The sequence below is a fragment of the Mycotypha africana genome, assembly GCF_025528875.1.
Source record: "Mycotypha africana strain NRRL 2978 chromosome Unknown BDF20scaffold_10, whole genome shotgun sequence".
Lineage (NCBI taxonomy): Eukaryota > Fungi > Mucoromycota > Mucoromycetes > Mucorales > Mycotyphaceae > Mycotypha > Mycotypha africana.
The window spans coordinates 394,718-421,713 of record NW_026515734.1 but is presented as its reverse complement, the minus strand read 5'-3'; the positions used below and the strand labels follow the sequence as shown (position 1 = coordinate 421,713).

Below are 26,996 nucleotides of genomic sequence, written 5' to 3'. Positions count from 1 at the left end.
TCCATTGCCTTACCCCGTGATCTTCTTCTGTATTGATGATGGGAAAACTATCAGTTCCATAGGTGCCATAAAGTGAAAAAGTGGGGGGTAAAAAGCTTTCCCTTATTCTCAGTGTCTTTGTTCTGGTTAGCAATAAGGGACAAAGAGGTTCGTTGATCAGATAGTATTGTTGCACGAGATTAGCCTAGAAAATATAGATCAAGAAACAAGTAAGGGGCAAGGAGCTACTCCTTGTCATGATCCTTCCGAAGCTGTAAACAGCATGTTTATTGGCTCCTTTGTCTACGTCTTTTCTGATGTACGTCTGTAGTAGGATCTAAATAGCAGGCAAAGATCTTTTCTGATTTAAATCATACTTTTTGAGAATAAACTTTGATGCTTTTCTCTGTTGTAGATTAAGGCATCACGATTATAATCAGATTGATTGTTTCAATATGATTGGTCAAAATTGATCAAGCAGGGAACCCAAAGTTTATGATGCAAAAAGCACATTGTTCTTTTTGATTATCAAAAATTTGTACCACGATGCGGGGCTGTGCGGGCCTGTGGGATTAAAAAACCTGGGCAAACGAACAAATAAACATTTTTTTTTTTTTGTTATCAGATAAACTTTGATTGGCTTAAATTCATGACAAAACCTTAAAGAAAAAGGCCTTTTTCTCTTTTTTTTTCATTTTTTCGTAATCAGATTTTGCATGCGAGTATAAAAGAAAAAGTCCTTTTTTCTATTTTCATTTCTTTTTTCTTCTTTTGTTTACGTTTGACCCCCACACCTTTTTTTTCTTTTTTTCCATAATTTTTAATTCATCACCCACCCCGCTCAACTTTAGTAGTTTATTATTTTTTCTGAATATTTGTAACAATTACAACTACATATACCTTATTACATACTATTTAGATTAAACACACGTACGATTAGTAATAATATAAAATGGCAGACGACTACGATTATGAATCTCTTGGGGCCAACGCAACCCTCACTCAAGACGCCATGGCCGGTGCACTTGCCGGAATTGCTGAACACAGTGCTATGTATCCTGTAGATAGTATCAAAACTCGTATGCAAGTCATTCAGTCAGCTACTGCTACTACTGGCAGCAATGTCATGAATACAGTTGCAGCCGCTGCCAAGGCACAATCGTCCGCTTTTGGTGCGTCACATCATAAAACTTCTGCTGCAAAAGCAACCGTACATCCCCGCCACGTCCACTCCTCGGCTATTCTAGATGGTGCTGGTAGTAGCGTCGTGAATGAATTGAAAAGCTTTAAATCCAAATCCCGTCATCTATGGCGAGGTGTCAATTCTGTCGTTATTGGCGCTGGTCCTGCTCATGCTCTTCATTATGCCACTTACGAAGCCTGCAAAGAAGCCTTTGGTGGTAATACGAGTGGCCACCATGTCCTGACAAATGCTGCTGCTGGTGCCATCGCCACCCTTGTTCATGACTCCATGATGAATCCTTTCGATGTCGTCAAACAGCGTATGCAAATGGGAGGAGAAACCACAGCTCTTTATCGCAATGTCAGAGATTGTGCTCGTCAAGTGTTTGCCAAGGAAGGAATTGTTGCCTTCTACATTTCCTTGCCCACCACCTTAACCATGTCTATTCCGTTCCAATCCATTCAATTTGCCACGTATGAATTCTTCCGTAAAGTCATCAATCCTAACGGTCATTACGATCCCACGACTCACGCCATGGCGGGTGGTTTGGCAGGTGCTATTGCTGCTTCCGTTACAACGCCATTGGATGTCGTCAAAACGTTATTGCAGACTCGTGGTACCAATAATGATCCTCGAATTCGTAATTGCTCTGGATTAGTTGAAGCTGGAAAAATCATCAAGGAAAGATACGGTTATGCAGGTTTCTTCAGAGGATTCAAGCCTAGAGTGTTGACAAATATGCCTAGTGCTGCTATTAGTTGGAGTGTGTACGAATACTTCAAGTGGTTTATCAGTAGGAATAACGGTCATGATCATGTTGCTTCTAACAGAGATATCCTCAGCTTATAAATCTTTTGATATCATTTTTTTCACGACATTACATTTTGCAAATACACAGCTTTCGAAACTACATCCACACTGATCAATTATACAACCCCATGGTTCGAATAGAGTTACCCGTAGTACAATTACAATTATTCGTACAGACAACACGGAAAGCAACAAGTGTATATATTTATATGCGATCAGACAAGGCGTAGATAATACAATATACCAATTCTAGTAGTTATTATCAGTCACTATTTCTCCTCAGAGTCGTTGTAACTATACAATTATTTAAATTTTCTTCTCTCGCTACAATTTTTTTATACACACTCAACATCACATCCCTGCACTAAAACAACAAAAGAATAAGCCACTTTTTTATGGAAAGAAAGAGAATCTCTTCATCATACTTTACACTTTGTTGTGATAGTCTCATTCTGTACATAATAAACCATCTTTTCATTTTCTCATTTACAATAAAAGTGCTTTCGGATTGAAACATCTTATCCAAAAAAAAAAAAAAGCAGATCAAACTCTGGTTTCTGACGAAATGTCTCATAGCTCTCCATACTCCTATCAATGAGATACTTGATTCCTATTCATTTTCCGTCAAAATCCAATTGGTGTATCAGCAAACTCTTATCAGATAGGTAGCCATTGTAATACCTATGTAATTTTGTCCTACGTGTTGCAAGGTAATGGGGTCCTTGTGGGTTCATCGCCATTCCTATAAACGGAACAAAAAGACTATCTGAAGTATGTTACATTTTCATTTGTGAACCCTCTCGTTCCGTTTTAATTGCCTTGACTAATAATGAAATGATAGCTCAACGTTAGGTTGAATGGAAGATCTTATGTCGTTGGCATTACATAGTTAACGTCGAGTTCTAACAGATTTCTACCTCAGCACAAAATCATCAGATTATTAAAATGTCTGTAACAAACTCTAGCAATATAGGGTTACTAAAGCCTTTGTATCCCACAGTAGAAATGACATAATGTAAACAGCCCAGTTGCCACGAGTTGGATGAAAAAGTACCAAAAGCTGCGGTTCTCAGTAAATAATAGAAATAGTTGAGTCCAATCTAGTGAGCCGACTTTAGTCATTCTTGTCCATGCGTCAATGATCATAAGTGCTGGTAACTCTATACGTACTGTTTCTCTTTATAGATTGCGAGTTTTACTATGAGATTATGTTTTGAGATTCGTTGTAGCAAAATGGTTATGGTTTGGGAAAGAAGAAGGAACACCTCCCAATAACGCTGGCGTGCAACCTTTATTTCACTTCGAACCTTAAGATTGTTATTAGGGAAACTTCTATTATTACAACAATGAAGGCTTCTTTAGGCGGCTCAATTGTCTTTTTCATATTTCATTTATACCAAATCCATGTAGGTAGAAAACAGTTCTTGTCCATCGTGTATATCATCGATAGCTATGAGAGCCACTATACGCAATTTGTCAGTTCCAACAGCTGGATTGAAGTACATATTAGGCAAGTACTTCTTCAAGTGATTCGGAAATTCAGGCATGCATACGTCTATCTCTTGGTAGTAGACTATTTCAAACCAAAGTTAGTTGATATTAAAAATGTACGCTTACAAATCTCAAGATACAACCATTTGCTTTGCATTCATCTGTGTGGTTATTCACAAATTGACCTATTGCCAAAGGGTTTCTAAATGATAACGGGTAAGTTAACCTCTGATGAAAGTGTGATGACGTTCAAAAGAAATACGTAAAAATGGTTACCTTAGGTTCTTTATATCGTTCGTTGCTGTCATCCAAGTATTATCACTCACTAAAATTGCGCCTGGCCAGTTTTCCCTCTTATAAAGAGATGAGTATACCCTGCCTGATAAGCCATTCGATTTACCGTCAATATAAATACCATCGGCGCATTTTAGAATATATTGATTGGATAGACTAACAAAGAAGATAGGGTCCGAAGACATGTAAATAGTGCCTGGGTAGAAGCACAGGATAGAACCAGCCTTTTGTGTATTTCCATTCAAAAAAACGCCATATCCTTTTCAATAGTAATGTAGCGGCATAACCAATCGTTTTTTTGGGGGAGGGGGTTTTTTTTCGTATGGATTATATAAAACCACCTGGTTCAATAATCGAGGCGAAGAAAAAAGCGCTACAATTCAACTTTTATTCACTCTACCTGCATCAAGTATAGTAGATACTCTACGAGAGACTGTAAAATCGAGCTGCTTCTGATCAGGCAGAGTATCAAATTTAATAAAGATTGATTTGACAGCGTCCACTAAGGCTGCATTACTCTGGTTTTGTGTGAGGTCTTTGGTGAGTTTGAGCACTTTCGTCGGGCTATTTAAAGCTGAGGTGTTATTATTGTTTTTAAGGGACTTGACGAACAGCTTTGCTGCTTGTAAAGGATAGCTTGAGTTGGTAATCATTTCAAATGTCACCATGTGTTCGTTAGTAAACTAAGTGTTAACTATCGAGATTAACCCTCATTGACTTACAAACGATTAAAGTAGTTTGACATTGTAGCAGAAATACAAAGATCGAAGAAAGCAACGCAGAATATAGATTTCCTTGCATTTTATTATCGATGATAATCCCATTACTGCAAAATTACATAAGAGATACTCGTATGCTTCGTTATTCATAAAGTTGGCCGGCTTTATAAGCTTTAGCAGATAGAGTGGATACATCTCATACAGTTCTTGTTACCCATACAAGTAAATGAATCGTACTGCGTTAAGAAATATTTCAAAGAACCTTTTTTGAAAATGTTTATTCAGATAGGTGGTTAATATCCATATTCATATATACTATATTATTGTTGCATTAGAGCATTCTTCTTAAGGCTGATTTTTTCTTTTACATGAATTCCATTTTAAACAAAAAAATTGTAAAAAAAAAAAAAGTTTTGTGCCCACTATCTCATTTCTTAATATCAAATCAAACTATATCCTTTTTAGTCATCTCTGGCACTACATAGGTAGAGAAATACGTCAATACGGTTTACAATTTCATACGCAAAGGCACAAAAAGATGAATAATTAAAAGAAAAAACAACAGCCACACTTTACCTTCCTTCACTACGAGCGGGTGATGGAGCAGAGGGTTGTTCGTTGTTATCGTCTTGTTTAAAGCTGTCATTTTCATCCATTCTAGCATCGGGTGAACGAGATCTGGATCTAGAGTTGTCATTGTCACGTCTATTGCTGCTGCTACTCTTTCTGCCACGATCCTCATTTTCATCATCAGAATAATCATGTCTCTTACGAGGAGGAGAGCGAGAGCGAGAAGCTGAACGCGAGGGGGAGGGAGAATCCATGGAAGGAGTTGCGACTCTTCTACGACGACGTGGAGGGGAACGAGAACGGGATTCGGAGGGAGAACGCTTACGACTGCGGCGAGGAGGGCTGCGGCGAGGAGGGCTACGAGAACGAGAACGAGAACGAGAGCGAGAACGGGAACGGGAACGAGATCTAGAGGAACGACGAGCGCTAGCGTTGGAACGACGACCAGTATCCTATTCGTACATTAACAGATGGGAACAACCATTAAGTCCTCATTCTATTCTATCCACAATTGTATACAATAACCCTATTTGTCTCAGCATCCATAAAAGCAGATTCCTTACCTCGCGAAGACTGACACGTTGACCGTTCAATTCACGGTCATCCAACTTTTTAAGAGCATATTCCATATCTTCACGAACAGCAAATTCGACGATGCTACAATAAAAAACAGTTCAAAACCTTATCTCCATCGTTTTACCGCTACAGCTGATTGAAAAGTAGCACATACCCTTCGGATGGACGGTCACGAGAAATATCAGCAAAAGTAACTTCACCGGCTTTACGCATCATATCCTTGAGATCCTATTTTTTTATGGTAGAGAGTATATCCCAATAGCATAAGGGAAAGAAACAGCCACCGAGAAAAAGGCGGGGAGAGACAATTGATGAGAATCCAAAGCAGAATAGCACATAGTTACAAAGCACACAGGCCAGATTGGAGAGAGAGAGAGAGAGATTTGGATATGGTATTTTTTTAAGGCGGGAAAAGGATAAAAAGGGCAAAAAAGCGTACCTGCCAGTTAGTTCCAGGAGCAATGTTCTCAACGATTAAACGGTAATGAGAACGACGACTATAATAAATGAAAGTGAAGAGGTGTGAGTGTGAACAGAAAGGAGACAGATTCCATCTAAGCCTTATAATTACCGATCGTTGCCATTACTACGTCTATCATCAGTACGACGAGGACCACGAGCAAGTTCAACGATTAAGCTACATATATCGATACAAAAATAATTTTTATTAGATTGTAATGCATATTTTTCACTTTAGATTGCTTTACGATCTTACCGTTCACCAAGGAAGTTTTTGCCATGAAAATCGTAAACAGCGTCCTTGGCATCTCTTTCAGAACTGAACTCCACAAAACCGAAGCCTTGCTTGATGTTCACCTCACGAATATCACCATAACCCTTGAATAAACGTTCGAGATCACGACGAGTGGCATCACGAGCAAGACGACCAATATAAACTCTAGTAGTCATGACTGGTTGATTGAATAACTTTGGGTAAAACAAAGAAAGAAGAAAGTCTACAAAAAAAAAAGTTATCAAATCTTTATTTTGTGTGTTGTTGTTCAAAATTCAAGCCTAAAATTTTAATTGGGGGCAGTTTTTTTGGACATTAAACAATCACCGGACTGCCCGTCCCACACCGAACTGTCCATCCCTACACCGAAGTTACTATTCACCAATTGCAGTGTTTGTAACCATGTAACAATGTTTATTGCATTATTGTGTCAAAAGCGAAGACTTTAACTAATCATACGCTTGCGGCTAGAAATGATGCTTGCATAGTTTCTGATGAAAAGACGGAATATAATCTCTATATTGTGTGTTGAAACACTTCCCTAACGTGGTATAATCGTTGAGATCCAAATAGCAACACTTTTGTTTGCAAACTGGCGGATATTTTGAGTCATTTATGAGCAAAAGATTATACAGTCATGCTATATTACGGCTTAGTGACAACAGACAAAGGTTGCTCTTACATTTGACCTAAAAGTGAAAAGTAAACCTTATATGAACAAGATTGCAAGCGTTTCCAAATAGCCCATCAATAGAAATAACTCTGTTGCTGAATGTAACAATTGAAGTGGATATCTTCATTGTTAGCAAAGCTACTATTGATGTACAGTGAATGTCAACGAAGCAACATAAATTGTTTTATTTTACTTTTATACGAGCAATGATAGCATGATCGGAAGCCATTTGTGAGGCATACTTATTCTAGTATGTCATTTATTTGCTGTACAGTGATAAGTACAAGAATATTTGGAGCTATATGCATTGTATTCATTGGGAAAAAAAAAAACTAGTCGAAAACAAGAAAATCCAGACGTGTGTATGTGTCCATCGAGAGAACAGCTCCATACAATTTTAAACGCTATGAAAGAGCTATTCAAACGAATGCTTAGTGACTCTGACCAGGTCATCATCCTAGAATAACACCTTCCGATAGAAGCAGTTGCTCAATTTCATATCTTGACTACTTTCACGATGAGGTACTTATGCCTCAAACAAACACATTGATCTTACAAATAAGCGCAGATTTTGGAAAGCTCACTCATTTTTGAATCAGGAAGTGATATTATTACGCTGCTTACCGAGAAATAGAACAATGTGGTCTTTTTACAGCTGTCATCAAACTCGCCCTCATCTGCCATGTGTACTTCTACAAAAACGACTTTAATTGGCTGGTTTATTGTTCAAAAATTTGCCCCCATACTCAGTTTTGAACTCTCAACTGATAACCTGTAATGCGTTGGTAAAACCACGAAAGACACAAATAAGGCTTGCTGTGCTGAAATTGGTCACTATGAGGTTTTGTTTGACAATATTTATTAATAAGGGTTGTATTGTATAAAAATGTTTATGTGGGTACTCGTTTGAATTGAGTTCTTCTTACACATAATTAATATGATTTTAAGTATAAAAAGATATAATCATAGCATGTTTGTCATTTTTACTTCTAGCCGCTACTGTTCGAGACAATGTGCTTCTTTTCTCAATTTTAGAATAACAGTAAAAAGCTACAAAATAGTACACTTCTTGGATTTCTTCTTCACGGGAGGCTCTAAAGCAGCAACGATAGCTTCGTCAAACACATTCTTTAAACCCTTCTGTGTTAGTGCAGAACACTCAACGTATTTTACAGCACCTAATTCACGAGCTAATCTTTCGCCTTGATCGAAACTGATAGGGCGTTGCTTTTGTCTTGTTAATTTTTCTAATACAGCAGGATCTTGACGTAAATCGATCTGTGTACCGACAATCAAACAAGGAACACCAGGACAATGATGATGGACTTCAGGGAACCATTTCTCTTTCACATTTTCAAAACTGGCAGGTGAAGTAACCGAGAAACAAACTAAGAAGACATCTGTCTGAGGATAAGACAAAGGTCTAAGTCTATCATAATCCTCTTGACCTATAGAATCACATAATGCAGCATTTAAGTTCCCCATATAATAAGAAGCGACCCTTCTTTTCCCTTTAAATCTTTCATCAATTGCTGACAATACCTGCAGTATCAAATAAGCCTAATGTGTAGGGTTCCTCTCCAATCATTACAGTTACAGCATAATTATCGAAGACCTATAAACAGTAACCCCTAATATCAATATCTGGCTCATGCTTATGTTTTTGTTATTTGTCTCCTATTATATTATTGTTCCCAATATTTACGGTAGGCACATATTCAGATGGAAACTTGTTTGTTGTATATGAAATCAAGAGACATGTCTGCAAGAAAGGAATCAAGATGAGAGGGTCGGTTAAATTTCACGTCAAAAAGAGCCAACAAATGAGTTGTCTCCATGCTTATCGTGTTACTTACTTTACCAACAGCACCATCACCTACAACAACACATTTAATTGTTTGCATTATTCTTTAATACTTGTTGTGAGAGGAACGTAGTTGTACGGTTATCGTGCTGCTTTTATGCTTAATGAAGAGATTTAAAAACTGTAAAAAGGGAAAGTAGAAAAAGAAAAGAGGGAAAGCTACTCAACTCAGTGCAATAAATTTTAACCCAACAAAGAGCAGAATATTTTTTTTTTTCTTATACTCTGTACATCTCAGCTTTTTTTTTTTTCTTCCCTTTTCACTTAATTAAATTGCTTTTCTTGTAAAATAGTGCAATATAAAACATTCAAAATTACATTTATTATTGCAAGTTATTCCTTATTACAATTTCAGGCTCTTCAGAATGTCAACAAAAACAGAATTGAAGTGGTTTATCTTATCTTGTTTAACAGACCCCTTTTGATAACTCAATGTACAATACAATTGATCGTTTAAGGAAATACTGTTCAGAGAAATTACATTAGTGAATATTTGTGCACTTTGGCAAAAATACACGTGTTTGACTTCAACTGTCTCCAATGCATTTGATGCTTCATCCTCATTATCTTCATCTCTGCGTTGATCTGTTAGCAAAACTAACTTCCCAAGATCTGATAATTCTAATCCACCTGTTCTGCCAAATGAAGAGTTTCTGCGTTTATCATACCAAAATTCACAATAGGAATCAGGAAATTCCGGTAGAAACTTGAGAAATAATGTTTGTTTCGCTGAGGAATGCATATTCTTATGTAAATCTTGGTAATATTGCTTTGCCCGTTCCCAAATATCCGCTTTATTGTCTTCTTTCTTCTTCCATATGCTAGTATATGAACTGACATAATTACCAATCCAATCTTTAGGAACAGATGGTTTGCAGATAGAACGGCAGTTGATAGGCGTACAGACTTCAGTTATGTTGCAGTTGTCATCGTCGGCATATATGGCAGACCAAGTTTTCAAGTAACAAGTATACAAAATAGCGTGTGCGGAAATACCTCGCTTTTTAGCTTCCTGTATGGTTGGTTTCCAAACTTCAGCAGGTACGTTAAAGAGTTGAACTACAGTATGATGGGGCTCCTCTTTAACGGCAGGAAAATCACCTTTCCAACTTTCATAAGAGAGAGGGTTTAAATAACGAGCAAGGTTGGTAGGCAGCACTTTGGGCATTAAGTTTTGGTACAAGACAGGCATGATATCCCACAATATGGAGAGCGAAGGCGCACCTGCTAATTCATAAGGTGGAGGGACATGATCTATTTTGTTTATATTGACTATTCTGCTACTGTTGTTGTTATCATCAAATGATCTAGAAGTTGAGATACAGGAGAGTAGCTCTTTCATGAAGATAGTTAGGCTCATACCGTCGCCGATCACATGATGCATGGTTAAAACCAACAAACATTCTTCAGTTGTTGTTGTTATATCAAGCCCAACAACAATACGAAGCCTCCATAAAGGTAACTGCATGCTATCGAGATCAAACTCTCTGTCTGTCTCTTGCTGAATAACCTGTTGTATGTTATCTTGCAGATTCCTGTGTTGCAAATCGATAGTAATTACTTCTTCTAAGTTAATTTGTGAAAGCTGTGCAAAATGAACCGTATCTCTGTCTTTTTCTCGGACAACAAGGGAAAGCATGGGATGTTTTCCGATTAACTGAGCCAGACCCGTTTGTAAATAGTTTAAATAATGCTCCTTATATCTCTCGTAAGTTGGCTCTCCTTGGTCAGATAGCATGTTGCGATGCTTCAAATGTGCGGTAAGGGTGATATTACCATATGCATGAGTAAGATGCTTTGACAGCTGGTATTTTTCTAATAAGCCAAATCGCCGTTGTTGGTAAAAATGTACTTTGTTGCTGCTTTCCATTTCTCAAATAAAACTGACTGTTACGTTCAAGAAGAGTAACAAAAATGCAAAGAAGGAAAAAGCTCACTTCAAAGCAAATGTAAGATAAAAAATTTCGAAGTCAGACTAGCTCAGGCACAGGAGGATGAGCCATCAATTGGTGGGACAAAATGCAAACTTTCAATGATGTATCATTTGCAAAAATGCTTGTAAGGCATCTTTAATGAGGAGTTTCTTTAATGTATTGTATCAATACATTATGGGCTATATACAATCTATTTGTTTATTGACTCGATGTATCAAAAATTTTGTTGAATAGATCAGCCCTCAGAGCTTTATACTCGTCACCCACTTCTTCAATTCTTGAGCCATACTCACTCAAGAACTGACTAATTGTAAATTCCAACTCTGCCATGTCTTCTGAGAGCTTCAACTTCCCGGAATCTTTCAATGAACTAGTAAGCTTCGTTGCCTCAGATATGAATGTGATTAGGATATGTTTACTTATTTGCTTAACCCTACAGAAAAGAAACACTGTGAATTATAATGCTTCCAGAATCAGCTTATCGTACTCTTACCAAACTTTCGGTTGTGCGCCGCAGGAGAAATTTTGGATTATGGTAGAATGGTAATAGCGGACATGCTTTGTTAGTTCTTTGATATAATTACTACTCGAATCTGATGTTCCCGATAGTTTCGCAAAGTTTTCTTGATGAATTTTCATAATTATACTTGTTGAATCTTTTTTTATCAATTCAATAAGTTTGTTCCCTATTTTCATCATTAAATCGTGACAATTATCAGCTCCTGGCTTCATAATACTGATAATCTTATCAGGATATTCTTCCAAAATTTTCCAAATTGACTGATGCATGTAATATAAGCTATTTACAATTTCTAAATGCATGTTCAGGAAGTTAATTACGGATGAATTTGATGGATTTGCTGTATATATTGATTGTTGGTTCGTTGGGATCTATATATAATCAAATTGATTAAAAATCATTAAAAGCTGCAGATTATATAATGGATACTATACCCTTTTTTCGCATTTATTGCAAAACAAAGTGATACTTTTGACGCTATTTTTGGCTACAGTTTGAACAAGATTGGGCTCAAATGAGGAAGTCTCTAATTCGCTTTTGAATAAGGAAGATGTTTTGAATACAATATCATAGGCAATGTACAAAAAGAATTACTGCTACCTTCCAATAATCCTTATAATATTCAGCATATGGCTTTTATCTGGTGGCGATCGTGTTAGACCACCAAAAGTTGAAAATGCAGAATTAACTGATTCTTGCATACGCTGTAATGATTTTGCCAAAAAGCTGTTTTGAAAGGTTGAAAAACTTCGAAGCATAATCACATACTCAGGTGTCTGAGAATAATCTGTCAATAAAGTACCATTATGTAACGCAACTCTGGAGAAGAATTCTTGCAACAGTTTCAAAAGTTTGGGATAGTCATCAACAAAAATATTTTGCAAGAAACTAGATGATCTAGTAGCATTCTTCAATTCTCTTTCAAAATTCTGCGATAATATTCTCCAAAAATAGTTCACTAAACTGGTTGCGTCGAGTGTCTAATATAGAAAGATAGGAATAAGATGTTTGATGTTGAGTGCCTAGACAGAATATTTATAGGTAACTATTCGAAAGCTGGTTTACCTTTGATATCTCTTCTAAAAATGATATGTGCGTCATTGGATCTTTTTTAAGTTCCAACACCTTTTCTAGACTGTAAACCTTTATACACTCATCACTCATAGTTTTCATTAACAATTCCATACGTTTCCAAAGAGCAGCTGCTAGTTGCTTATGATTTAGTCCGCCGCCTGTAACTGGTTCGTTGACAGATTTTCGTCCTACAGAAGGTGAGGCGGCATTATCACCGCGGCTGGCTGATCTTGCCTCATTTTGTATGGATTGTAAATCAACCACCTTTTTAATATTTTGCAACAAAGAATCCAACATCCTATGCACAATTGCTTCTATATGGGCGCTCATCTGCTTCATATTATAAAACACTTGTAATCCAATCGCCATTTTCGTTTGGTTTTGAGTTTCTATGCCTTCTTTTAATAAAGTAGCTGCTTCTTCTTCTACATGTTTTCGTGATTGTTTTATAAAATCTAGTTCGCACGAAACAATATCTATCCCTTCGAAATCAGTTTCTTCCATTACATTACTCAATTTTGAAAGCGTCAGTGCTGCTGTGATAATATCCCGATCTCCAGTATTACTTTTTGATGACAGTTGAGCTTCAAGTCTCTTCTTTAACACAACAAAACGATGGATTTTTCGTAATAGTTCACAAGTAATTTGCAGGTTGCTAAGCTGTGTTGCGAAAGTGACAAGTTGTTTATAGGGTTCCTTTATTTTGTAGGAGAGACTACATATAAATAAGCACCGTAAGTTTACAGGTATTCAAAACAGACATAGCCTGTGAAATTGAAAGACACAAGATAGTTACGACTGTAATGAGTTTTTCAAGTCCATAATATTTGTCTCGACCGTATTGAGTTCATCTTCTAACTCCTTGATGCCAGTAACTTGCTTTACAAGCGTATCATAATTTGCAATAACCTGAACCAAAGTGTACCATGAATTTTTTTTAGCGAAGTGTTTAACATATACTTTCCATAGTCAATACACAATCAATCCACAAATTTACATGCTCTTGGATTTGTTTATTCACAATGTCAATGCTAAATGCTAACTTTGACAATTCCATTCCGATATCGGCTACATCAGTTGCTGCATCTTCCGAATCTTGCAAAATAGAGCTTGCATAGTCGTTTGCGTCGAAGTCATCGGCCAGGAAGGTATCATAATCTGATGGAAAAAACTGAGACAGATCAGAGGTACTGAGATCAGAAAGTTGGTAATCATTCATTACCTATATATTTGTCGGTATTTTGTACACTGAATCTTCTTGTTGCAGCTGAAGGCATTCCTGAAAGTGAGCAAAGAACAATGAATGTACAGACGCATTGATTATGTCAGCTAAGAAGCATTTGTTCCCCAAATCCGGTACTTCAGTTTCAAACACAGAGTACAGCAAATCACGTCAGGAACAGTTTTTTTCAAATGTTTTCTGAACGCCCTTTGGCCATCGAAGTATTATTCTTTTCTTCCTCAGAGTTATAATCGACAACGTTTATGGCCGTACTAAGCCTTTGAAAGAATTCACAACTCAGGAAGTTAATATGAGCTTGACTATTAGTAGGGAATTTAAAGATGTTTAGTTTTTTGAACAAAATGTTGGATAGGGAGTAGTAACAAGCGTCCTAGCGAATAGAAGCAGAAATATAATTAAAACTGATACGACTGGAAAAGAATTAAAAACAGTTTAAAAGCTTTGTTGAAGTGCGTTTTATTACTCGTTGTAAATGATATTATTTCATGAAAAGCACTTTCTAGTAAAACCTTGACAAAAAACTCCTTAAAAAGACGTACTATACATCATCACAATAACAGAAAGAATGCTAAGTTAATGAGAAGAGCAAACAATACTGTTCTATATAAATTGAATCGTAACGCGCATTCCTCCGAAAATTGTTAAAGCTTGATTTTTACCAAAAATATGTAGGGTGCACCAATCAGCTGTATTTGAAGCTCATATGCAAGCAATGCCCTTCTAACTGTGATTAATTTTGCTGTTATGGTCTCTACAATTCTATACTGAGCGGTTGATTTTGTCCTTCCCGGCCCCATCCTCACTCAACTTTCTCAACCAACCAGACATCGTTTAGCAAAGAAAGTATAAAGACAGTTATGGACTTACTACAGAAGGCAAGTAAATATGTTACGTTCTAAAGATGTACCTATCTTTGTTACTTGAACTCTAAACGCAAGGATCTATTTTACTTGTATCAATCCTTAAGTAAAGGCTGTACATCGAAATAAGCCTCATTGAGAAAGGGGCAGAGAATTTTACCATTATTTTCGCAAAAAGCGTTTTTATTAAGGATAATTAGCAACTACCCTCACATTGAGCTTTATTAGTGTATAAAGAAGTGGATATTATTATCGTCTCGTTTAAAGAAGTAGATTATTATTTTATACGGGAATTATTATGGAATACACACACAAAAAAAAAGAAAAAAAGAAAACGAAAGTCTATACAAAAGTATCCCGTTTGGATATTCTAAAAAGATATAATGAGTATTTACGAAAAGTCGTATCGGTCACTTTTTAAAGCTTGAAGATAGCCCGATTATTTTGAGTATTTGCTTTATATCGCTTAATGGCCCAATCACGAGCAATCCAAAGCATACAAATACGCTCCCAGATAAGGTTGCAAGCGCAATTGGCTAATATGAAACCCCATAATTTCCAACGGAAGTCTTTGGGCATCACATTGTGACCTACTGGCGAGTTATAATCAGGAATATCCCAATATGGCTCAGGATAGCCTAATTCTACAAGTGTTTGTTTGGAGCCGCAATTTAAACGGAAAATACAGCTATAAGGGTTGGGATCAGCCAAAGTCAGGAAACTGGTGCTAACGAAGAAACAACACCAGACAAAGACCAAGATATAGTTACGCCACCAGGATTGACGGAATTGAGAACCAAAATTGACTATAGCACCATTGTTAAAGAATTGAAACAAAATAACAAGAGAAATAACCTCGGATTCATAGTTGTCACCTATCAGCCACCATTTGGCGGAATCAACCGACCTGCTGTCAAATTCTTTACAGATGAACCAATCTTGTTGGAAAAGCCAGATAACACTTATAAATAAAGCAAAGCAAATAATATTTGTGAGTTAATTTGTTAATCCGGTTTTCTTTTTCCCTTTTCTTTACCTGCAAATGAGGAACCAAAAATTTATAAAAATAACACCCCAGAGTGAGGCTAATGTATAGATACCCAAGGGTTTGGCAGTAGGTCTCGAAGGACTTAACTTAGCAGCAGGTTGCGCTTGAGTGATTGCAAACGTCATAGTGGTCGTAATAAAGCCATCAATAGTGATCCAGATAGATTGGGGCGCGATGACTGTAAAGTAAAACATTAGTAACTCCCAGAAAGCCATGCATTCACCATACAAAATCAAGAATTTATAATTTGCAAAGCTAGTAGCTATTGCAGAACGACCTTGTCTCATCAATTCGACACACTGCATGATGGACCGGTTGTTGGTACTGAACGGAGACACAATGGAAGCTTCAGCTTCAGAGAGAGCCAAGCCAACGTGGGCAGCACGAAGTGCGCCACAATCATTACCACCATCTCCACACATTGCAGTAACGCCCTTTTCAATATGTAACTGAACGCATGTTACCTTATCCGTAGGTGTCATACGAGCAAATACCCGAGTCATTAACAGATATTTTCGAATTTGATCCTCTTTGACAAGGAAGTCAAAAGCGCGTCCTGTCAAAGCCAGCTCAACGCGTTTTTCATGTTCTTCACGAGGATCCATTTGAATGATTTGATCGGCATTAACCTGATCTCCAGTCTCCACATCATGCCATACTAATTTGACCTCATTCACAACGGTTTCATTTCGTTCATTCTTATTTTCATCAATAGTACGTGTAACAGTAACAACATCGCCCAAAAGTACACGATTGCCTTGCTCAATCATACCACATTGGCGAGCGATGTAAATACCTGTCAAAGCAGTATCACCAGTAATCATAACAGTTCGAGTATCACCTCCCTTTAATTCAGCAATCGCATCGGCGGTATCAGGCTTTAGCATATTACGGAAAAGTAAGAAGCCGATAAACTGGCAATCCTGCTCCAGATCATCACGCGTCATAAGCGATTTGATATTCTCCATCTGTATATCTTTTCCGAGAATACCCAGATCGCGATGAGCCATGGCCAATACATAACAGCCTTCTTGTGCATATTTTGCGGCTTGTTGATCATAATCCGCTGGAATAGAATCAGGATCCGATAGATATTTGACACGTTCAAAGGAACCTTTCAAAAATACATGGACATGTTGACTAACAGGGTCTAATACAGCTACGGATTGAGAAGCACGCGCATGGACGAATTCAAAACGACGAAGTACATGAACTATTTTTCTTTCAGTATCGCCAGGTGAAGCCCCAGGTGCGGTTAGAGTGTCCAGATAATCATTTACTGTAGGTTCAGATAATTCCCATTTCATTGCGTGGAAAGATTCTATGTCTACAGGATTGCCTATATATTGGTCTTTGACTTTGGTAACAGCATGACAAGTGGCAATACCCATGGCCAAAGTAGGCTCGATTTTGAGGGGATCTTCTTCGCGGTGACTAAAAGGCCCAATGACAGCAGTTGGAGCTGCAACAGCACCGTAAAACTCGAGACCTTCCTTCGTAAGTGTACCGGTCTTATCGAAACAGAAGATACGGACTTTGCCCGACAGATTGATACGAGGCAAGTCAATGCACAATATCCCTTTACGACGCAGACGTGCTGCACATACAGATTGGTTAATGGTGAAAGCGGCTGGTAAAAGAGGGGAGAAAATCTGAGAGATAACGAAGACACCGTAAAACCAGCTGGTAATGTTACCACGACCCATAAGATACAAGGATAAACAGAAGGCAATCAAACCCCAGACAAGAAGAATGGAAATAGCCACCTTTAAATGCTCGTTGAAAATGAAAGACACTGGGGAGGGAAAGAGTATTTTGTGGATCAACATACCCTTTTCAGAGGCAATACCTGTACGCAAAGCTAAGGCGTACACACGTCTGTTCGAGCCAGCATCAGCTTTTTCTGGACTGTCGACATTACCTATGGCAGTAACGGTTGCAGTTGCATTGCTCACAGTTGTAGTGGTTGTACCCACAGAGGGTGTCACTTGAGATACGATGGTGCCAGCAAATAAAGTATTATTTTTGCCTGATCCGTTCATGTCGTAGGTATTATTGTCGTAAGGAATGGCAAATTTACGGATGGGCATAGCTTCGCCGGTCAAAGACGACTCATTAACGACGACAGTTCCAGATAGGATAACACCATCACAGGGAACTAAAGTATTTTCCTCAACTTCAAACACATCACCAGGTACAATCTCTGCACTAGAAGCAGTTATCCATTGGCCGTCACGAAGTAATTTGATATCGACAACGTGTTCAGCCAACCTTCTAATACGATTTTCACCACGGAGTCGTAAAAAGACACGGATGAATGCAGAAACGAGAATAATACCGGTTTGAATCAAACCCAAAATGTAGTATTGGAAGTAGTACCATACCCACATACACATCATCTGATAAAGGTACAACAAGGAAGCAAATCTAACCAATATTCAGCGTAGATTTATAATAATTAACTAAATTTATCGTAACCTTCTCATTAGAAGACCTTAATAGTACTTACTCTTGGATGATGGCACGTGGAGCTGAGGGAACATCCACTTTGATGATATTAGGACCCAACATATCAGCTCTAAGTTTAGCATCTTTGGATGTAATTCCTCCAGCCCATGCTTGCAGATCTTTATTGTTTGAACCGAGATCGAATTCATATGGTTCAAATTTCTTATTCTTGTTGTTGTAAACATATCGCATACATTGGTATTCGAAGTAGCGAAGGTTATTTTCAATAATTTTGACAGGGCATGTGCATACTAATATATCGGATCTGTATTATAAGAAAAAATGGAAGCTGTTAATCTACCATTCCAACCTCTCCCTTTTTGTAGCAATAGTACGTAGTTTGCAATTCGTTTCTTTACCCAAGTCGTTGATTGATACGTGCTTCAATCTGTCGAAGCTTTGAAATCCACTTATTGTTGTCAGCCAAGAAGATCATTTGTTCTTGTTTACGTTCCACTTGCACATAAGGACATTCATGTGGATAGGATTCAATTCTAAAGTAATTACGAATGCGCTTACGAGCAAAGACAATGACGCAGAACCATGCACCAGCAATATGCCAAACAGCAGCAAAAACTTTGGATGAAACGTCGCTCGACAAAAATACATCCAATTGTAAACCAGTAATTGTTCCATCTAGTAAAATGTCAATTCATGTGTTCGTAACACGATGCAAACATTAATTTTTTTTTTCTGAAATAAACGTCGCACGCAAAAAAAAAAAAAAAAAAAAAAAAAAAATGAACGTGAAAATTACTTACAATAATCACCAACAATGCAGCCCAGAAACACGAAAAACAATAGAGTCGTAATGATAACAGATCCAAATGCAAGTGTACCAAAATAATCGTTCAGAAAACCTCTAAATTTCAAACGCTCAGACTCTTTGATAGATGAGTCATCATCGGAGGAGCTAGTAGTGAAAGTAGATGTATCTGTGATATTGTCAGCGGAACCCTTCTCTTTCAGATTGTCTTTGTAGTCCGCTTCATCAATATCTTCATTTTCCATCATGTTATTTTTGTCAATTTTTTCATCTACTCCTGCTGCTGTTCCTGCTGCTATAGTGACCGTTGATCGCACATTATGATGGAATCTGGCTTCAAGCAGATATTTGTAAAGGGCCCATAATAATAAAATAGCTGCTTCAGCACCCATCAAAGACCAGACAGCAATCCACATTGGCTCTTTAAATGTGAAAAAAGGCTCCACTACTGGGCAGGATAACCAAACGGCTGTAGAAGAATTGAACTCTCCCCAGATACCAGTGATCATACGGTCATTAATTTGCGCATTGGCTGCACAAGTATTTTGAATTTGATTGATTTGGTTATCAGGATCGAAATGAGTAATATTGACGAGTTGGCCAGCTGCACATGGATAGTATGGAGGGGCATTTGGATCGACATCACCCCCACATTCACAAGCATTAGGTATGTTATCACATGAAGTTTGACAAGTACCGTCCCCGCAAAAAGAAAGTCCTGGAGGACAAGTGGCTGCTAATGAGATTGGGCAAAGTTTTTGATCCGTCACGCACAGCACTGGGCACGCAACGTTGTAGTGAGGAAACAAAGGACATGCTTGCCCGTATTTATCATAATCATTAGCTGAAAATTGCGAGTAGAGTAACTTGTGCGTTAGCTTCGTTAAAAGTTTGACATAAGGAATAGAGTTCAAAGCTAAATTTCTTACGAATCTCAAATAATGGTAATGCATTGGTGAATACTATTAAAGCGAGCAATTCACTTAGAATAGCCACCTTCATGATAATTACAGATACTTCAAGATGCCTCTAAGCTGGTATGTTGTTTATTGCCCGCAACAAATGAGTTTATACACAATATGAAAGAGGTATTCAAAAGAAAAAAACCGAATAATTAATGAGAGATATCTTTTACTCCAAAAAAAAAAGTCAAAGAAAAAAAGATGAAAAATAAGATGGAAAATGATTGAAAGGATCACAAAATTCTTGACCAGACTATATAAAGCGTTCTTTATTCACCATCTTTTTTTTCTTTTACTGCTGCTTGCTAACTCAATTGCCTTTTTTGAAATTCGTCGATTCAGCGGGCATTAGCATTAGTGCTACAACACGAACTGAAAATATTGTGATTGGATGAAAACAGTTACCCCAGACCTATCGTCTCGTTGTTTCTGAGAATCGGTCTTTCATTTGCAATTTTGTTCGAATAACGTCGCTACAGTTTTTTTGACTGCGGGTTTAGACGCAACTTAAAAATAACTGGATGGAATGACCGAAATTTTTGAGACGATTGAGATAGAGTTTGAAGATCGAACTACACTAAAATGGAGACGTTTACCTGTAAATATCAAGCCAGTTTCGTTCTGGCGATAATAAATATCAAAAGACTAAGAAGTTGTCTTCCGGCTGAACTCCGTAGGACGTTCCTTGTCTTTCCATACCGAAATGCTGATGGCCATCATGTTTTTTGCTGCATTGACATCGCGGTTCCATAGTATTTTACAGGTTTTGCAAACAAGGATAACTACAGCCACGCACGGTGTCTAATTCCCTTCTTTTTTTCCATAATTCTTTGTCGAATTTGACACCTCCATCAACAAGCATGTTCACCATCATGTCTGCAGCACGCTGTCTGCCTTGATGCAGACGGAACCTTAATTCACCCATACCAGGCCCATAGAATGAGAATAGGATCTCTAAATGTTGTAGTATATAAATGGTATATCTCTTATACTGTTCAAGCGAGCCTGTTTTACTACTCGGTATATTGCTTTCTATCGCTTTTATCGTACAATCGGCCTTTTTCCTTTCTAATTCTGCATTGACACGAGTACTACCCGTCATGTGATAATATTCTTTTGTCGAGCAGCGCCGTATCTCATGTCTGTTTGTTTCTAACCCGATTGCTGCTGTAAATACTGTCTTTCGGCCAGGATCAACAAATGTGGGTCTGTAGTTTGCCGTGGTCTCTTCATAGGAGAAGTTTTCCAACGTCAAGCCATGATGATCAATGATGGCGTCTTCTTTTGATTTCTTCTTACGACTAAATGAAAGTCTACAGTGAAGCCATCAGATCGAATGAGACTTCTGAAGAGCATACTTGTGTTTGTTTTTAGCTCAGCAATACTATGATATAAGTGAAAGAATAATCTTGAGAACAGAGTCTTTTAGCAGAGTGCTATTTACTTTACCTTCTGAAGCCTAACTTTTTGAAGTTGAACACTTTACAAAATTGTTCAAGTTGATTCCAATAACCCTTTACAAGTCTTCCAGGAAATAAAAAAAGGAGTAAGGGCGTTTATGCTGATGGTAATGAAGCGCCATGATACCAAGGGAGTTGGAAAAGGGAAGAAGCGATGAGGTAATGGTAACCTACGAGCAACGTAGGGAAGATGTTTAGAATGTTCTTCTTCGTAGTAGTCTTGGATAAACCACAAGGGCTTGACAAATTTGACCGGATCGGCCGCCAATCAGAAGCGTGACCTTTTCTTCCACAAGGTCTGCAAAGTTCTTGCGAACTAGCAGTGGTATGGCCATCTTGTCCACAGCTGAGGCACTTTACAGCTTGTGGGGTGGTCTTTTTCCGTTTAACTGCTTTCTTCTTCTTTTTCACTTGATCACTCTGTTTTCTCTTTTTACCGCTGCTACCAACTTTAAGGAGGTTACTCATAAGCAATTAAGTGCTGTGTGTAAGATAGATCTAGGTTTATTACTTATCATTATCAGCATTCACGGCTTTGTAATACTTGCATTTGTAGTAACGCTTGTCAAAACGACCTGATTCATAGCAGTCTCGACACTTGGTATGTTCTAAAAAGTTGCAACAAATATCAGAATCCTTATATCTTGATCTGACGGATCTCCTACAGTTATCAAGCATTGTACCAAATGGGCTCGTTTTAACCTGGTTCTTATGTTTTTCTTTAATAGATCTAATCTTCTGTATAATGAAACTTTTGTACATGAATAGAGCTGTAAGTTACAAAAAATTGCGAAATACGGAAAAGAAGGGATCTTATTCTCGTTTAAAAGAACCTCTTCATTATAATTTAACTTTGACAACAAAAACGCGAGAAAAGAAAGACACGTCTTTATCATTGGCCAAAGTTCCAAAAAAGGCACTGACGAACATCTGGTTGGTCTTATAACACATCGTCGTTTGACGAAAAGTTGTCAAGCTTTTTGTAGCTCGTCCTATTGCAAACGCCAATAAGAGCTTTCTCAGCGACTTCCTTACTAATGAAGACTCATTTTTAGACTAGCTTGTACGCCATCCGTAATGCTGCTTGAATGATACTGGATAATTGATTATCAGCGAAATCGTCCAAGAATAATATACCGCTTCATCGTAAAATAATTGAAAGTTGTCTAAATTAAGATCTAACAATGTCCCAATAAAATTTGTGAACAGTCTGAAATAGCAGTTAAAACGCTGTATTTCAAAAATTGTAACTGTTACGAAAATTTTTGAGACGTTTTTTTCAACAAAAAAAGGTCCATTTAAAAATCAGGATAAATAAACCGCCAATGTAGAGATATAATGGCATTGCCATAATTAGGCAGCAGTAAAAGTTGACTTGAATTGTGTACAGCGATTCACTTGGCCGAGTTGATTTGTCCTGCTTGTTGTGACCTCTCCGAATTCGTGCTTTTTAATTTCAAGATGTAGGCGAAGTCGTAGTTGATTTTCAATCATATTATCTAATTGCCATCATTAAATTATATTTTGTTCACGACTCAATTACAGTTTTCAGCTGCTTCACTACAGCAATAAATGTGAAAATGAGATTAGATCAATGGAGATGATGAAAAATATGCTTGGGCTGGTAGTAATACCAAGATTACAGAGACGCCGTTGTTCTCCATACTGTTTCAATCTTCGCCTGTCGCCAATTATGATTTGTACACCTTTTAAGATTGGAACTCAATACGGGAGGATGGATCAGTACCGTCTAAGAGCGTAATTCTATATGCTCTGTCAGTAAATATCAAGAAAGTATTGCAGCATTTAAATACAAAACATACTTGTTTAAAGTTCGCTATTAAGGACACATTATAGCCTGTCCTTTTCAACAATATATTCTGTCAAATATTAAATTTAATGTAATGGAGAAAAATGGATTGATAGCGAGTTCACCAGACACTTTACACTATAATCAGTGATTAAAGTGAAAAACAACCCCTTGGTAACATTGCTATATGCAATTTGAGTAGCATATTTTCCTTTGTTCACATACTTTATCAAAGGGTTGTTAATACTGTATGTTACTCTTACTGTTTTCTGAATATTTTCGAAGATTTCATCACTAAATAAGAACGCCTGAATTCATAATATAGCAGTTCAAACAATAGTGCTGACACCAAAAAAATTAGTTTTCAATCGTAGAGAAGGGTAATCAGTATGAAGACAATTGCTTTTATGAAGCGTACAAGCTGTTCAAGTAACTTTGGCGTTAACGAAACAATGTCTTTTCACAATAATATTATAATTGCTTGACAAGAAGATGCCTTTCTTCGTTTAGAGATCGTTTAAGCTATAGAGTATAATATCATAATCTACCTTCCCTTTCTAATTGAACTCACCAGAAGGTTAGGGCTATCATATTATATTATTTTAGCGGCAGGTAGAGATTATATGATAAACAAAAAGCGTGGTTTATTGTCTTTCAATTTAATCTACATGGTTTAAGCATGCATCAAAAATGTTTTAAAAATGCAGAATGTTGTTCCAAACACTACAATAAAACCCATCCCAAATATATGGCCAGATGGACGCTTAGAGTACGACAACGTTAGTGTGTATAGTCTTTCCGTGTTACGTATGGAGAATAGCTAACTTCTATAATAAGTCTAGTAGCAATTGCTATTATAGATGTTCAGCAATGTTGCGATGTATATTGTTACATGCAAGTATTGTTAGACGTTGTAGCATTCAGAATCTCAATTCTTAAATTACTACATCTTCCGAAATGATGCTAGCGTCATATGCGCTATTACTGCAAAATTGATTTTCGAACAATTCGCCATATAGTCGCCTTTGGCTTGTGTGCCTTTCATATGATCTCCTTAGTAGAAGAGTAACAATGAATTTATCACAGTAAAAAAATGTATCTCTAACTCTTCAAGTCAAAAACACTTTTATCCTTCTTTTCTGCTGTAACATTTGCTGGTTTTCTACCGTACTTCGTCTTCACTTTCGAAGAGTTATAGAAAAGGAAAAAGAATATATGAGATGCAACGCTCTCATGTAGAACAATCTGGAAAAGAGACACCATCTATTAACGCTTCCAAATTTTGTTTATCTGCAGAACTTTTTATGGCCCATTCATTGATTGCTCACGAGGAGCCACAAACAGTAATGGCAAGCACTGCAAATGTATTACATGAGGCCGAAGCAACTTGGCACGGTCTTCGTAATGCTATACTCAATTTTGATGTTTTGAAAAGGACACAAACAGAGCAACAGACAGAGATCTACAATAAATTTATTTATGTACTCGATCGTGATGCAAGTGATGTAATTCAACTCCTTCTTGATAGTAAAAGGTTATTGACGGAACTAAGGCAAAAATTAGACAAATTGGAAGATCAGCTTACGAGTTTAACAAAGGTCTATCTTCAGTTCCTTGAGCTTTATTATAACAAATTGTAAGAATGTCTATGTTAGCAATATGAACTAATATTCTCCACAGGTGAAATGATTATCTAGAGCTTTTCGTACTATTACTTCTCCTTGTACGAGTTAGTCGTGACACAAAAGTCATTATAGCTACTTATATCATTATCATTATACTTTGTTTCGCTTCTTAAGACGCATAAACCCATCTATTCTTACAATAAACTTTATTCATTGACAAAGATTAAGAATACTCTCTGTTACCAAGTCTTCATCGTTCTCCTATTAAGTTATTTAATATACGCCTTCAAACCTTTTAATCTTTCCACAGCTTGTTCCAATACGTCATCTGTTTTACAAAATGCGAATCGAGCAAAATTGGCGGCTAATGGCCAGTGCTGCTTTTCATAAAATTCGGAAGGGGGAATAGCGCAGACGCCTATTTGTTTTGTCAACCAGTAACACATTTTAAAATCGTCACCACGTTCATCCAAAATAGCAGGGAATTCAAACTCTTTGGGTATCTGAATCTTTGCCGTGTTGACCAATATATAATAGGCTCCCTCGGGCATGGTATAGGGTAAATTCAGCTCATCAAAAAGATCAGCCAGAATACTACGCTTACGTAAATAACTGTTGATCTGATCTGGAAAAAGTGTGGAACCTTCATTAGCGGACTCTTCGAGACCGGCAGCAATAGCTTCTTGACATGGTGAATTCACACAAAATACAACGCGTGTTTGAGCAGCGAAAGCGTGCTGTATGAGATGGTCGGGACCGATCAGCCACCCTACTCGCCAACCTGTGGCAGCAAAGGACTTACCGCCGGAACCAACGGTGATAGTGCGTTGCCACAGATCGTCGCTGAGAGTAGCGATACGTGGAAATTTACTCAGAGGAGGATAGTAGAGACGGTCATACTAAATTGATGGATATAGCATTACATTAGTTAGTGGACGAGGGTTACGTGCCTTTCTTAAGATGCAAATATTACCACTTCATCCGATAAGATAATCAAATTGTGCTCCTTTGCGACCTGTCCAATTGCTTTTAGTTCGTCTTCATTGAATACTTTTCCAATAGGATTATGCGGTGTATTTAATACAATCATTTTTGTTTTGGAGGTGATTTTTGATTTTAACTCTTCGATATCCAGTTTCCATTCAGCAGATGATATGACCCGGTCTGAAGCATCGGCAGGAGGTCGAAGAGGTACATAAACTGGCTTGCCGCCATTCATTGTGATATTGGCCTATTACGGCAATACATATTTTACATGTTAGCTTCATCCTTTGCTTTTTTCAACCACTGTTCAATCAATCCTTCTTACAATATACTGATCAAAGAACGGTTCCATACATATGACCTCATCATCTTTGTCTAAAAAGGCCGCAAATGTAGCAAACATACCTGGAAAATGTCCAATATATCATTATTATTAAAAAGGAAAAAAAAGAAAGAAAAGCTAAAGAATGAGAACTCATATCTCGCCTTACGAGAGCGTTCTCTTAAACCATACCTTCATTTGCTCCTGCTGTTATCAAGATTTCTGTTTCTGGATCCAAATCACGATTGAACAATTTGCTATAAGACGCTTTCAAAGCATTTCTTAAACGAGCACGTCCACGAGGATGACTATATTGATTAGCTTCTACAACAGTCAATGCTTCCTTAGCAGCGTCTTGAACAATTTTAGGTGGCTCAAAATTCATATAGCCTTGACCCAAATTGATCGCTTTGGTTTCTAAAGCAAGAGGCGTAAAAATAGACCATACTAGTTATGATGACTATGGTTAGTATCGACCCTACTTCCGAAAAACCATTGGGGCTTGGTTTTATTGTTAGCCCCAGGAATGATTTCACTTTTTACCATCTCGAGTGAAATGTGAGACACGATCAGCTGCTTTGAAATGTGGGATATTAGACATATGTCGTTGATACTTCACAAAAGAAGACGAAGAAAGAGAAGAAGAAGATGAAACAATAGAGAGAGATTGTTTTGATGATAATGATGGAAGTTTACGAGTGGATGATGCCAGCCAGGTACGGATCATTTCACTGGTTAAAGCAGTCTACTAAATTTTAAGGCCGCTACTTGTAAAAAGATAAATGATTGCGGGGAAAAAAGACCAACTGACTCTTTCAAGCCATCTACATTTCATGCCTTCATCTCTTTTCTGAAACTCAGCCAATGTGCTGTCTGGTATTCACAAGGGCGGACAATTAATAAAGTGATACGTCGCCTCAGTTGCGATGAGGAAACTCAAGTGCAAAAAGGAAGAAGCATATAAATTCGAAATACACGTTCATTTATC

General features: G+C 37.5%; 11 protein-coding genes across 11 annotated transcripts; 1 reads left to right on the top strand and 10 right to left on the bottom strand.

Annotated features, from left to right (window-relative positions):
* The first annotated feature begins 619 nt into the window (after positions 1–619).
* Positions 620–2,174, top strand: BDF20DRAFT_102301 (mitochondrial carrier domain-containing protein). Its single transcript, XM_053074683.1, has one exon. The coding sequence runs from the start codon at positions 932–934 to the stop codon at positions 2,009–2,011; it is 1,080 nt and encodes a 359-aa protein (XP_052932751.1). The 5' UTR covers positions 620–931; the 3' UTR covers positions 2,012–2,174.
* Positions 2,175–3,523: 1,349 nt separating this feature from the next.
* Positions 3,524–4,714, bottom strand: BDF20DRAFT_889155 (uncharacterized protein). Its single transcript, XM_053082116.1, has 4 exons — positions 4,480–4,714; positions 4,158–4,393; positions 3,740–4,016; positions 3,524–3,665 (listed from the first exon to the last, which is right to left on the bottom strand). The coding sequence occupies exons 1-4, from the start codon at positions 4,500–4,502 to the stop codon at positions 3,572–3,574; spliced, it is 630 nt and encodes a 209-aa protein (XP_052932750.1). The 5' UTR covers positions 4,503–4,714; the 3' UTR covers positions 3,524–3,571.
* On the bottom strand, positions 4,715–6,607 carry BDF20DRAFT_889153 (uncharacterized protein). The gene is made up of 7 exons (XM_053082115.1): positions 6,338–6,607; positions 6,194–6,259; positions 6,062–6,119; positions 5,777–5,850; positions 5,610–5,703; positions 5,053–5,498; positions 4,715–4,953 (listed from the first exon to the last, which is right to left on the bottom strand). The coding sequence occupies exons 1-7, from the start codon at positions 6,529–6,531 to the stop codon at positions 4,938–4,940; spliced, it is 948 nt and encodes a 315-aa protein (XP_052932749.1). The 5' UTR covers positions 6,532–6,607; the 3' UTR covers positions 4,715–4,937.
* Positions 6,608–7,838: 1,231 nt separating this feature from the next.
* Positions 7,839–9,053, bottom strand: BDF20DRAFT_889144 (cell division control protein 42). Its single transcript, XM_053082114.1, has 4 exons — positions 8,885–9,053; positions 8,734–8,790; positions 8,571–8,643; positions 7,839–8,476 (listed from the first exon to the last, which is right to left on the bottom strand). Exons 1-4 carry the CDS (start codon positions 8,930–8,932, stop codon positions 8,079–8,081), a joined length of 576 nt encoding a protein of 191 aa, XP_052932748.1. The 5' UTR covers positions 8,933–9,053; the 3' UTR covers positions 7,839–8,078.
* A 76-nt stretch (positions 9,054–9,129) lies between these two features.
* BDF20DRAFT_889142 (uncharacterized protein) lies at positions 9,130–10,795 on the bottom strand. Its single transcript, XM_053082113.1, has one exon. The coding sequence runs from the start codon at positions 10,760–10,762 to the stop codon at positions 9,236–9,238; it is 1,527 nt and encodes a 508-aa protein (XP_052932747.1). The 5' UTR covers positions 10,763–10,795; the 3' UTR covers positions 9,130–9,235.
* Positions 10,796–11,024: 229 nt separating this feature from the next.
* BDF20DRAFT_915934 (Golgi transport complex subunit 5-domain-containing protein) lies at positions 11,025–13,639 on the bottom strand (the record flags this gene model as incomplete). The annotated part of the gene is made up of 7 exons (XM_053084384.1): positions 11,025–11,259; positions 11,320–11,717; positions 11,781–11,880; positions 11,947–12,326; positions 12,412–13,135; positions 13,217–13,329; positions 13,418–13,639. The coding sequence occupies 7 exons, from the start codon at positions 13,637–13,639 to the stop codon at positions 11,025–11,027; spliced, it is 2,172 nt and encodes a 723-aa protein (XP_052932746.1).
* An 801-nt stretch (positions 13,640–14,440) lies between these two features.
* Positions 14,441–20,018, bottom strand: BDF20DRAFT_889114 (uncharacterized protein). Its single transcript, XM_053082112.1, has 6 exons — positions 19,775–20,018; positions 18,841–19,689; positions 18,439–18,715; positions 18,081–18,344; positions 15,560–17,998; positions 14,441–15,484 (listed from the first exon to the last, which is right to left on the bottom strand). Exons 1-6 carry the CDS (start codon positions 19,845–19,847, stop codon positions 14,941–14,943), a joined length of 4,446 nt encoding a protein of 1,481 aa, XP_052932745.1. The 5' UTR covers positions 19,848–20,018; the 3' UTR covers positions 14,441–14,940.
* A 283-nt stretch (positions 20,019–20,301) lies between these two features.
* On the bottom strand, positions 20,302–21,172 carry BDF20DRAFT_922599 (uncharacterized protein). The gene has a single exon (XM_053084676.1). It carries the CDS (start codon positions 20,907–20,909, stop codon positions 20,565–20,567), a length of 345 nt encoding a protein of 114 aa, XP_052932744.1. The 5' UTR covers positions 20,910–21,172; the 3' UTR covers positions 20,302–20,564.
* BDF20DRAFT_889110 (uncharacterized protein) lies at positions 20,903–21,744 on the bottom strand (the record flags this gene model as incomplete). The annotated part of the gene is made up of 2 exons (XM_053082111.1): positions 21,395–21,744; positions 20,903–21,108 (listed from the first exon to the last, which is right to left on the bottom strand). Coding segments are annotated over exons 1-2 (547 nt in total), but the record flags the coding sequence as incomplete, so codon positions are not given.
* Positions 21,745–21,778: 34 nt separating this feature from the next.
* BDF20DRAFT_889107 (uncharacterized protein) lies at positions 21,779–22,096 on the bottom strand (the record flags this gene model as incomplete). The annotated part of the gene is made up of 2 exons (XM_053082110.1): positions 21,951–22,096; positions 21,779–21,875 (listed from the first exon to the last, which is right to left on the bottom strand). Coding segments are annotated over exons 1-2 (176 nt in total), but the record flags the coding sequence as incomplete, so codon positions are not given.
* Positions 22,097–24,971: 2,875 nt separating this feature from the next.
* On the bottom strand, positions 24,972–26,393 carry BDF20DRAFT_826270 (pyridoxal phosphate-dependent transferase; the record flags this gene model as incomplete). The annotated part of the gene is made up of 4 exons (XM_053078053.1): positions 24,972–25,601; positions 25,676–25,933; positions 26,012–26,091; positions 26,201–26,393. 4 exons carry the CDS (start codon positions 26,391–26,393, stop codon positions 24,972–24,974), a joined length of 1,161 nt encoding a protein of 386 aa, XP_052932741.1.
* Between the last annotated feature and the right edge of the window lie 603 nt (positions 26,394–26,996).

Coding starts and splice junctions, on each gene's coding strand:
- BDF20DRAFT_889153 (XM_053082115.1), bottom strand. CDS start 6,531: ATGACTACTAGAGTTTATATTGGTCGTCTTGCTCGTGATGCCACTCGT. Junction 6,260..6,337: donor AAAAACTTCCTTGGTGAACG/GTAAGATCGTAA, acceptor CGATATATGTAG/CTTAATCGTTGAACTTGCTC. Junction 5,499..5,609: donor AACGTGTCAGTCTTCGCGAG/GTAAGGAATCTG, acceptor ATGTACGAATAG/GATACTGGTCGTCGTTCCAA.
- BDF20DRAFT_889144 (XM_053082114.1), bottom strand. CDS start 8,932: ATGCAAACAATTAAATGTGTTGTTGTAGGTGATGGTGCTGTTGGTAAA. Junction 8,644..8,733: donor CATCTGAATATGTGCCTACC/GTAAATATTGGG, acceptor TACTGTTTATAG/GTCTTCGATAATTATGCTGT. Junction 8,477..8,570: donor AGGCTTATTTGATACTGCAG/GTATTGTCAGCA, acceptor GTGATTCTATAG/GTCAAGAGGATTATGATAGA.
- BDF20DRAFT_889155 (XM_053082116.1), bottom strand. CDS start 4,502: ATGTCAAACTACTTTAATCGTTT. Junction 4,017..4,157: donor ATCTACTATACTTGATGCAG/GTAGAGTGAATA, acceptor ACTATTGAAAAG/GATATGGCGTTTTTTTGAAT. Junction 3,666..3,739: donor AACGATATAAAGAACCTAAG/GTAACCATTTTT, acceptor GTTATCATTTAG/AAACCCTTTGGCAATAGGTC.
- BDF20DRAFT_889114 (XM_053082112.1), bottom strand. CDS start 19,847: ATGAAGGTGGCTATTCTAAGTGAATTGCTCGCTTTAATAGTATTCACC. Junction 18,716..18,840: donor CTGCATTGTTGGTGATTATT/GTAAGTAATTTT, acceptor ACATTTTACTAG/ATGGAACAATTACTGGTTTA. Junction 18,345..18,438: donor CGTATCAATCAACGACTTGG/GTAAAGAAACGA, acceptor CTTATAATACAG/ATCCGATATATTAGTATGCA.
- BDF20DRAFT_889142 (XM_053082113.1), bottom strand. CDS start 10,762: ATGGAAAGCAGCAACAAAGTACATTTTTACCAACAACGGCGATTTGGC.
- BDF20DRAFT_922599 (XM_053084676.1), bottom strand. CDS start 20,909: ATGACGGGTAGTACTCGTGTCAATGCAGAATTAGAAAGGAAAAAGGCC.
- BDF20DRAFT_102301 (XM_053074683.1), top strand. CDS start 932: ATGGCAGACGACTACGATTATGAATCTCTTGGGGCCAACGCAACCCTC.